The sequence below is a fragment of the Myotis brandtii genome, unplaced genomic scaffold (assembly GCF_000412655.1).
Source record: "Myotis brandtii unplaced genomic scaffold, ASM41265v1 scaffold97, whole genome shotgun sequence".
Lineage (NCBI taxonomy): Eukaryota > Metazoa > Chordata > Mammalia > Chiroptera > Vespertilionidae > Myotis > Myotis brandtii.
Window position 1 is genome coordinate 1,397,299 of NW_005372020.1, and position 10,239 is coordinate 1,407,537.

At 63.4% G+C, this 10,239-nt stretch overlaps 1 protein-coding gene across 2 annotated transcripts; it reads left to right on the forward strand.

Annotated features, from left to right (window-relative positions):
* The first annotated feature begins 627 nt into the window (after nt 1-627).
* On the forward strand, nt 628-9,982 carry GUCD1 (guanylyl cyclase domain containing 1). Of its 2 annotated transcripts, XM_014533364.1 has the most exons (6): nt 628-726; nt 4,971-5,055; nt 5,715-5,880; nt 7,060-7,151; nt 8,933-9,174; nt 9,779-9,982. In XM_014533364.1, the coding sequence occupies exons 2-6, from the start codon at nt 5,045-5,047 to the stop codon at nt 9,868-9,870; spliced, it is 603 nt and encodes a 200-aa protein (XP_014388850.1). In that variant the 5' UTR covers nt 628-726; nt 4,971-5,044; the 3' UTR covers nt 9,871-9,982. The 2 variants fall into 2 exon arrangements, with proteins under 2 accessions (XP_014388850.1, XP_005886355.1); XM_005886293.2 differs by lacking the exon at nt 628-726 and having other exon boundaries at nt 4,804-5,055.
* Nucleotides 9,983-10,239: the final 257 nt, after the last annotated feature.

The following is a 10,239-nucleotide window of genomic DNA, read 5'->3' on the forward strand; positions in this document are numbered from 1 at the left end:
GCTCTGATGGCGATCCTGGTGGGAGGGTCCCCCCGGGCTGTGAGGCAGGGGCGCCCCCTTCCCCCAAAGCGCAAAGTCCTGCGGGAGCCGCCTTGGGAGATCCTGACCCGGTGGGACCCGGGGCCTAGAAGCATCAGGAACTGCTGAGAGCGCAGAGCCGTGCAGGGCCCTCCCCCGGGCCTCCCGGACTCGGCGTTTCGCCTGCAGCTCTTCGCCCTCTGCTTCCTTCTGCCCCAGGGTGGCCTCAGTGCCTTTGGGGTGGACACCAAGCGCACCCTCCGCGCCCTGATGCTCGGGGTGCTGCTCCAGGAAGGAGGGGCGAGGCAGCGACTGTGCCCAGTGCTAGTGCAGAAAACTCAAGTGAGGTGCCCGCTCGGGGGAAGGTCAGGACACCCAGGTGTCTGTGGGGCCTTGGTGTCCCACCAGGGAGTGGTGCCAGCCCCCAGCTCTGTGCTCTCGGACCAGGCCCCGGCCTTCCCTGAGCGTCCGGGGAGGAATGGCTCACCCTCAGGGGGAGCGCCCCGAGCAGGCGCTGTGGGAATTGTTTACGTTCAGCGCCTGGCTAATCCTGCAGCCACCCCAGGACGCGGGTTACCATAGCTATTTTCGCTTTCACAGACGAGCTGACTGAGGCGCTCAGTGTTCAGGGCCAGTGTCCCGCTTTCCGCCCTTGGTGACGCTGCCAACCGAAGCCAGCAGGGCGGTCTGGGCAGACCTGGCCCTCAGGTGGGCAGTCCCTCTGCCCCAGCGCCCACAGCTAGCGGCGGCTTGGGCTTGGAAGGGCTCGCCTGCCCTTATCACCCCCCACAGGAGTCTCTCTGGGTCCCTGTGGGCGGACCTGCTGGTGCCAAGACTGGGATCCGCCATGTGGGGACGTGTAGGTCTCCGGGGCCTTGGGATCAGGGCCTCCAAGGACCAGGGCAAGAAGAGAAGGGCCAGCAGAGCTCAGAGCAGCTGTTCTGAGCGCAGACAGACTCCAAGCCCAAGCAAAGATGGCCCATCGAGTCGGTGCCGGAGCCCAGCCCACAGACTGAGGAGGGGGCCATACACAGGGCTGCTGTCCTGAAGCCTGGGGGGGGGGCATTGCAGTGGCAGGTGGGCTCAGGGCATTTCAAGGGAGAAGGCCTTTGGGGAGAAACACCTTTCATTCACCAAGCCTGTCTGAGTGCCTGGGCGAGGGCGAGGGCGAGGAGGGGGTAAATGCCGCCTTGTCCCCACCTGCCAGTGAGATAGCGTCCATCTGTCCAGTGGGGACGCCATCTCAGATACTCCATGTGGAGGGGCTCAGAGAGGAAAAGGGCCCGGAACATTTGGACATGTAGAGATGGGAGACAGCATTCCCGACTAAGGGATGTACAGTGTATACAAGAGCAACGTCTGGGAAGTAAACAGCCTGTGTAAGGACAAACAGAAAGGCAGTTTGTGGTCACAGGGAGGGGCTCTTGACCAGGGAGGCCCGCCACCCTGAGGGACAACACCCTGTATAGAACTCCCTCCACTCAGCCCCGGGCAGGGAATGATTTTAGAACATGAATCCTCGGATGCCTGGGACTCGGATCTTAGTCACTATAGTGTCCCTAGAGCAGCGGTTCTCAACCTGTGGGTCGCGACCCCTTTGGGGGTCGAACGACCCTTTCACAGGGGTCGCCTAAGACCATCGGAAAACACATATATAATTACATATTGTTTTTGTGATTATTCACTATGCTTTCATTACGTTCAATTTGTAACAATGAAAATACATCCTGCATATCAGATATTTACATGACGATTCATAACAGTAGCAACATTACAGTTATGAAGTAGCAACGAAAATAATTTTATGGTTGGGGGTCACCACAACATGAGGAACTGTATGAAAGGGTCGCGGCATTAGGAAGGTTGAGAACCACTGCCCTAGAGCCTAGCACACAGTGGCTGTTTAATAAGTTCACTTCTTCCCACAAATGTTTATTGAGTCACTACTAAGCATCAGACACCGGTCACTGGGAATAACAGTGAAGGAGATTAGCAAATTCTCTGCCCTCGGGGAGCTTATAGTCTGTCTGGTGGAGACAGAGTGACTTTATTATTGTTGCTGTCGTTACGTTTTGCTAAGAGCTGTGAAGGAGGGCTCCCTTCCCCCAAGAGCATAGTCGGTGACTTTATTATTGTTGCTGTTGTCTTGTTACGTTTTGCTAAGTGCTGTGAAGGAGGGCTCCCTTCCCCCAAGAGCATAGTCCGGAAAAAGCCTCTCAGAGGAGGAGGCTTTGACCTGAATCACAGGAAGGGCCAGCCTTGAGAACAGCAAGGGAAAGAGTTCAAGACAGAGAGAGCGACATGTGCAAAGGCCCTGGGGTGGAATGAAGCTCGATGGGTTTCCAGGGTAACAGGAACGGGATGAGTGAGGGAAAGGGCCAAGGCGAGGCAGGTGGGGCTCGGGTTGGGCCGGGCCCTGCAGGCTGTGGTAAGGGGTGGGAACTGGATTTTAAGAGCAATGGGGAGCTATGGGTGGGCCCCCTCTGGCTTCTGTGCAGAGATGGGAGAGGGGCTGGGGCTGGAATTTAGGGCAGAGGACAGGCAGGACTAAGCCCTCAGACTGAAGCTGGGGCAGTTGCAGGAGGCGAATGTGCGAAGGCCGTGAATGCAGGGCCAGAGGTGCTGGGTCCGGGGAAGGGGGGCACGAAGGCTCAGCCAGCCTGGGCTGGTGCGTCAGGGCCCATCCCGCCACATGGACCTGAGGCCTCACGCATGTTCTTGCCCTGAGCGCGTAGCACTTTGCAGGCTGGCGCCTGTGACGGCCCGTGCCACCGAGGAGGGAGCAGGCCCGGAGAGGTCAGGCGCCTCAGCCAGCAGGTGGCCTGCATCAGCCATGCCTTCTGCCTTCCATGCCACTGCGCACCTTGGGGGGGGGGGCAGCAAAGGAGCAGTCACGGGTCCCTGCCTCCTGGGAATGCACAACAGCCCGAGGCACAGACAAGCTCCTTGCAAGGGCCCCTCCGAGGCACAGTGTGCACTGGGCCTGGTGAGTGTGCAGATAAAGGAGAGGGCGTGGCCAGCCCGGGCTCAGGGGAGGCCCCAGGAGTGCCGGTATCTGTGCTGGGGAGGATCAGACAGAGCAGGCGCCTGGGACCCCTCCAGGCAAGCGGCCCGCAGGTCAGAAGGGCAGGACGGACGCCAGGACTCACGAGTGGCCCTTCTGGTTGGTGCACGCCTGGGAGCCAGGCTCCGGATGCTGCACCCGCTGGTCTTGAGTTCAAGAGAGACCCAGAGGCGCCTGAGATGAAAGGGCGCAGGCTGGGTTTCTGGTGCTGAGCAGGTGCCGTGAATCAGCACGAGTGGCGCTGACGGCTGAAGGGAGGGACCTCCGTTCTTTAGACTGTGGACTTTGTCCAGATCCCTGGCGTCCCAGACGGGGAGGGCCCTGGAGGCTGGCGCCAGCTCGCCCCCCCTCAGGGCCTCAGCACGTGCTGTTCCCTCTCTGACTTGTACTTCTTCTTTTTTTTTTAATCTTCACCCAAGGGTGGGTTTTCCATTGCTTTCTAGACAGAGTGGAAGAGAGAAGGGGGGGAGAGAGAGAGAAACATCGATTTGGTTGCCTCCGGCACGCACCCCTACTGGGGCTGAGGTAAAGTGCCCTTGACCTCGAATCGAACCCTGGACCCTTCGATCTACAAGCCGACGCTCTAACCACTGAGCAACCGGCCAGGACTCCCTTGTGCTTCTTGACTCTCGGCTCCCCAGGGCGCACCCTACCATGTTCTCTGGCCTCCCTGCTTGGTGTTGCCGCCTGCCGGGACAGGGACCTGCCACTGCTATATCTCCAGGCCAAGCATGTCAAACTCAAAGGCTGACACAGGCCAAATAAATGAGCCATGCAGCCCGCGGGTCGCGAGTTGGACATGCTTGCGCTAGGCCTTGGGAAATGCTTGTCGATTGAATGACTGAATCAGACCAAAATTCCCCACTTTGGAGATAGCCAGACTCGGTCCAGCCAGAGGAAGTCAGTCGCTCAGCCCACAGCCAGCCGGTGGCCACGGGGCTCATACACCCTCCCTGCCCTCGGCCCTGCCTCCCTGCCCCCGGCCAGGGCCTCCTGAGAGAGAGGCCACCCAGCATCGCATGCCCCCTGCACAGACTCTACGTCACAGTCCCCTTCTCTCACCCTGGGCTTCACACCGTGGTGGCCCCGGGGGCTTTGAAGTCAGACAAACCTCCAGGAGCCTCGTGAATTCGGACATGAATATGGCTAAGCGACTTTCATGCGCTGCCCTGTCGCTGCCTTCTCTGAGCTCCCCCCAAAAAGAGGCTCAGAGAGAGGCCTGTGGGGCTGTGAGTGCGCGTAGTGGGGGGCAGGCAGACAGGTAATGTCGTGAAGAAGTGACACAGCCCTGGCCGGTGGCTCACTTGGAGCTTCGTCCCATACACCAAAAGGTTGCGGGTTCGATTCCCGGTCAGGGCACATCCCTAGGCCGTAGGTTCGGTCCCGCGTACAGGAGGCACCGGTCAATGTTTCTTTTTCTCTCAAATGAGAAACAAACAACCTCGGGTGAGGATTAAAGAAAAAAAGCAAAGGCAGGAGATGGCTCAGTCACTGGAGGCCAGGAGAGTCCTCAGGTGCAGGCGGAGGGAGGTGTGCACAGGCCGGGGGCACGAGGAACCGCGTGGCCGGGGAAGGCTCTGCCTCGGGGAGGCCTGTGAGGACACACGTGGGGGTGCGGAGGCGAGGCTGCTGGGCAGCAGCCGCGGAGGCACTGTCCTAAGGGATGTGGGACCCAACCCGCTGGGGGATGTTGAGTAGGGCTCACCTGCTGTGACTGCTTTTGTTTCGGGGGGACCACTGCTGCTGTACGGAGAGTGGGTCGGAGGCCGAAAGGCTGCGGCGGGCCCCTGACTCGCTCCCGTGGGGCCTGGGCAGGAGCCGATGGCCGTGGTTCCCCGGTGGCAGCAGCGGCCGTGCCGGACCCGTGACCGCCTGTGTTTCCTCGCAGGGGACTTTGTGCAGCTGCCCGTGCCCATCATCCAGCAGCTCTACCACTGGGACTGCGGCCTGGCCTGCTCCAGGATGGTGCTGCGGTGAGTGGCGGGCCGAGGCCCACTGTCCACACCACACGGGGGCGGTCTGGGTGGGATGCGGCGTCCACGTGGCCGTCCGTGGTCGGGGCCTGTGGGAGGCTCCGTGCCATCTGCAAAAGCAAACGAGGGTGGACCCGGCCTTCCCGGGGTCCTCTCGGGGATGCCTGGGGCTCGGGTGACGAGGGAAGTCCTCGGTGCCCAGGCCCGGCCCACAGAGTGACCCCATGACTGGGACATAGGGCCTTCCCCCTCCCAGCCCCAGGCTCCCGGGGGACCCCAGCCGTCACCGGGACTTTGACTGTCGGAGCCCGGGGGACCCCAGCCATCACCTCGGAGCAGGAGTTTCAGGCGCTGCTTCCCCTCCACCCGTTTTCCATCCGGGAATTCCAGGCCCGATAGGGTTCAACGAAAGAATTCTCTGACCCAAACTCAGAAAGCCACTGACGTGGTCCCAGCCCCTCATCGGAGAGATGAGCTCGTGAGGCCAGAGGGTGGTGACTTGCCCAGAGTCACGCAGCCCACAAGCGATGCGAGAAGCAGCGGGGCGCCCAGGCCGTGTGTGGGCAGGACATGAGGCCTTCTGGGAGCGGGCGCTCTGCCAGGCCGATGGGCCGCAGGGGAGCGTGAGGACGAGCGACCTCAGCGGCGTCTGCCCACAGGTACCTGGGCCACCTGGACGACAGCGAGTTCGAGGGGGCCCTGCAGGAGCTGCGGCTGACCCGCAGCATCTGGACCATTGACCTGGCCTACCTGATGCGCCACTTCGGAGTGCGGCACCGCTTCTGCACCCAGACCCTGGGGGTGGACAAGGGCTACAAAAACCAGGTGAGCCCCCGTGACTCTCTCACACCGACGTTCCTCCCTCCCTCCCTCCCCCTTCCTCTCTGACATCAATAAAACTAAAAAAATAAAAATAAAAAAGAACCAGGTGAGTGGCTGGCTGCCAGCCCTCCAGCAGGTTCGGTAGTTGGGAGACCGTGCAGTCAAGGCCTGGCACATGAGTGGGTGCACAGGTGGGCGCAGACCGGGGAGCAGATGTGCTCTGGGCAGGACTTGGAGCCAGTCAGTGCAGGTGACCTTGAGGCGCCTCCTACGCAAAGGATCTGAGCAGCAAGCTGGTTCCTCCCAGCACCCCCGCCCCAGAGGGCCCTGCCACTCGCCCTGGACAGCGTGAGCGTCTCGGGCCGCCTTTCGCCTCCTCCCCCGCTGCCCTCAGCACAAGGCAGGCCCCGGGCTCAGCGCACACTCTCACCTCGTCCGGCCACCATCTGCCCATGTTCTTCCTTCTCATGGGAGCAGCGGCTCCAAGCTGGGTAGTGGGTATTCTGGGGAAAAAACCAAAATCTCTCTTTTTTTTTTTTTTGAAAAAGAATGCCGACCTAGGCTGGCCAGTACACTGGTATTCCCCCTCCCTGCACAGCAGAGCCAGGGTGGCCTGCCTCCAGGCGGGTCAGCCCGGCTCTGAAACTTGGCGGGCAGAGCCGCTGCTGGCCTCTTTGGCAAGAGAGTTGCTGCCGGTGGCCAGGGCCAGGCAACCTCATTCTCCCCTGAACCCCCAGGCCAGGCAGAGGGGGCTCTCGCATCCGGTGTGGTCACCACGGCTGCCAGGCAGAGCCTGGGGCCCAAGAACAGGGTCACTTGCCGCCTCCACAGGGGCTCCGACCCCTTCAAATCCCCGTAAAGCCAAGTGCGTCCCGTGGGCCTCCCCTGGCGGGGCAGAGCGGGGCTGGGCAGTCACTCTTGCTCATTTGCTCAGACTCCTGCCCATGCGCACCAGGGCTGACTGACCTCCCCCAGGGAGCCGCTCAGCCGCTGCCCACCCGCCTCCTGAGCATCGTCTCCACGCCTCCGTGTGGTCCTCCGCACTCCTGTCCGCTGGGGCAGACAGCTCCCTGCCCGCATCGCCTGTGCCGTCTCTGACTCAGAATGTGCTCTTTGTCCAAAGGGGCTGAGGAGCCGGCGGGGGTGGGGGTGGGGGGCCTCAGCCTGTCCTTCTCTCTGCAGTCCTTCTACAGGAAGCACTTCGACACCGAGGAGACGCGTGTCAACGAGCTGTTCGCACAGGCCCAGGCCTGCAAGGTGCTGGTGGAGAAATGGTGAGCCTCCCCCGCCCTCCTTGTGCACCCGGCACCCGTAGACTTGCGGGGTCGAGGCCTCAGGGTGGGGTGAGAAAGGCTGAGGCCGGGGGAGTCGGGCAGCCTGGGGTGTCCTGCCCGGTGGCTGTGGGCACTGACTTGTCCCCGAGCCTTGGTGTTTTCATCCATCAAAAGGGGACCCGGGGGGGCTACTGCTGTGCACAAACCTCTGCCTGGGCGACCCTGAGCGGGGGCTGGCGGTGCAGGTGAGCAAGACAGACGCCAGCCAGCCCTGGGCGACTCCCAGGACGGTGGCATGGACAGACCACAGTACCCCGAGGGCAGGGCTGAGGAGCCTGGAGCCTGCCGGGGGACAGCCCAGGAGGAGGGAGGCCTGGCTCCCCGCTCTCCCCACATCTGTGACCTTACCCGGGTCTCCCCTTCTCATCTACACGGGGCGGGGGCTAGGCAGACCCTGGGAGGAACTTGCCCAGACGTGAGCGCCGTCTTCCCGGCTCGCTGCGGGCTCGGCGCTCGGGCCTGTGGCTCAGGTCCCAGCCACCCTCTCCCAGCCCGCACCGCTCTTCCCAGTCTCCCCGTTCTCTCCAGACTTCCGTGTCCGTTATGAGCGACGTGTGGCCACACTCTAGGCCAGGGGTCCTCAAACTACGGCCGCGGGCCACATGCAAATACAAATATTGTATTTGTTCCCGTTTTGTTTTTTTACTTCAAAATAAGATATGTGCAGTGTGCATAGGAATTTGTTCATAGTTTTTTTTAAAATATAGTCCGGCCCTCCAACGGTCTGAGGGACAGTGAACTGGCCCCCTGTTTAAAAAGTTTGAGGACCCCTGCTCTAGGCGATTTGGAGAGCGGGGGCGGTCTCCACGCGCCTTAGGCCACAGGAGCACAGTTGCAGGGAACGGCAGCACGTGCTTCCCGGGTGGCACCTGGCAGGTGCCGTCCTGCGTGGGGAGGCGTGCTGCCCGCCCCTCGGGTGAGGAAGCAGGACGGGAAAACCGGTGAGAGCCGCCCCGTCCCCCGGGCAACATGGCCCTTGGCCGGGCTGTGACGGGACCTGACCCTTCCACACGTAGCCATCCACGCCGCCCCGCCTTTCCCGAGGCAGGAACCCCCTCGGGGCTCAGCAGGTGTTTGTTTCAAAGACCAGATGGGAAAATGAGGTGCTCTCCGGGGCGGAGGCAGCAAATCCAGCTGCCACGTGACGTGGGCTGGGCCGGCCGAGGGGACCCACGTCCAGCCCCTTCTCTCCTGGTCTGGGCACAGCCTGGGGCGCTGGCTCTGCTGGCCCCGGGCCCTGGGAGAGCTGCGGACCAGCCTTTCCTGGACAGCACTCTGCCACCAGGAGCCTTGGGGGCAAGAAAAACGGCCCTTCAGAGAAGTGTGGGGGTTTGAGCTGGCAGCGCCTTGCATGGCTCGGAGTGGGGGCGTACGTTAGGCTGACGGTCCCCACGGGAGCCACACGAGTTAGGGTGAAGGACCAATGGAGGCGCTGGGCTCACATGATTCACTCCGTCCAGGAGGGGTCCCAGGTGCTGCTCCACTAGCCCTCGGTGCGGGGGGGGGGGGTCGTCTGGGCCTGACCCCACCCCGTGAGGGCCCGATGGGGCCAGCCTGTTCTTGGGCGCACACGGAGCCCCCTCCACTGGTCCTGCCCTTGGCCTTGGACTTGAGCAGGGAGCTCGGGGGGAGGGAGGAGCCCTGTCCCCAGGCCGTGTGACGGGTCCAAGCGGGGTCACTGGAGAGATGGGGCGGGGCCGTGACCGCCGCCTCCCCCGCAGCTCGGTGAGCATCCAGGACATCCAGGCGCACCTGGCGCAGGGCCACGTGGCCATCGTGCTGGTGAACTCGGGGGTGCTGCACTGCGAGCTCTGTTCCAGCCCCGCCAAGTACTGCTGCTTCGCCCCCCGCGGCCACCGCTGCTTCTGCCGCACCCCCGACTACCAGGGCCACTTCATCGTGCTGCGCGGCTACAGCCGGGCCACGGGCTCCATCTTCTATAACAACCCGGCCTTCGCCGACCGTGAGTGTGGGGGTGGGGCCCATACGCCTGGACCTCCAACCTCCTCCCGTTCAACCTGGGGGGCCAAGGCCTCCCCCCGCCTTCTCCCCACCCCTGCTCCTCCTGGGCCCTGTCCTCTGTGCCATCCCTCAGGCCAGGCCACAAACCAGCCACAAGCCTGGGGCCGTGCTGGCCCCTCCACCCCCTGCTCATCGCCAGGCCTGGCCGTCTCTCCCTCCCACGCCACCAGCCTCCCCCACTGCCCAGGGCCCCAGTGCACGTCTGCTGTACAGACTGCAGGCTCCTCCCCCCACCTCTGCCCCCCCAGCCCCGACTGGAGGTCGGCACACTCGTCAGAGAGTCTGAGGACCCATCCGGGCTCCCCACTGCCCGGGGCAGGAAGGACCGCCCTGGCTCAGACTTACCCACTGCTTCCCTCTCGGGGCCTCACTTCATCGCTGACCTGGGGAGGGGTCGGGCAGCTCCCGAGGCCACAGCAGCAAGGAGGGCTCCGGGGGGGAGACGGTGTGCCAGGAGTGGTGGGGGGGGGGGGTCACGGCCCCCCCCCCTGGTCCCCGGGAGCAGGTGCTCGCCCGCCGCTGACCGCCCTGCCCGCCTCCCGCAGGAATGTGCAGCACCAGCGTCAGTAACTTTGAGGAGGCCAGGACCAGCTACGGCACGGACGAGGACATCCTCTTTGTCTACTTGGACAGCTGACAGCGGAGCCGGGCCCACCCAGGAGGCCCGGCCCAGCCCCGGCTGCTGGGGCTCGGAGACAGAGCGAGGGCCTCAGCCCGTGGGACAAAGCCCCAGGGAATTCTGGGAGGTCGCAGCACCTGACTCATCACTCACCAGTGGTGAGTGCCATCATGCCACTCAGCCCGCACACCCGCTGGGTGCTGGAGACACCCCCAGAGCTGAGCAGAGCCCCCCAGGACCCCAGCCTGACTCCGACTGCTCAGGGGCACCCAGCTCTGGGGGCGCCCGTACTGCCTCAAGCCAACCCCGGCTGGGGGAGCGGCCTGGCCCGCCCCGCCTCAGACCTGGGGACCCAGCCCCGGGAGAGAGGTTGCTTGTCAGGACAGC

Coding starts and splice junctions, on each gene's coding strand:
- GUCD1 (XM_005886293.2), top strand. CDS start 4,904: ATGGCCGTGGTTCCCCGGTGGCAGCAGCGGCCGTGCCGGACCCGTGAC. Junction 5,056..5,714: donor TGCTCCAGGATGGTGCTGCG/GTGAGTGGCGGG, acceptor GTCTGCCCACAG/GTACCTGGGCCACCTGGACG. Junction 5,881..7,059: donor ACAAGGGCTACAAAAACCAG/GTGAGCCCCCGT, acceptor TTCTCTCTGCAG/TCCTTCTACAGGAAGCACTT.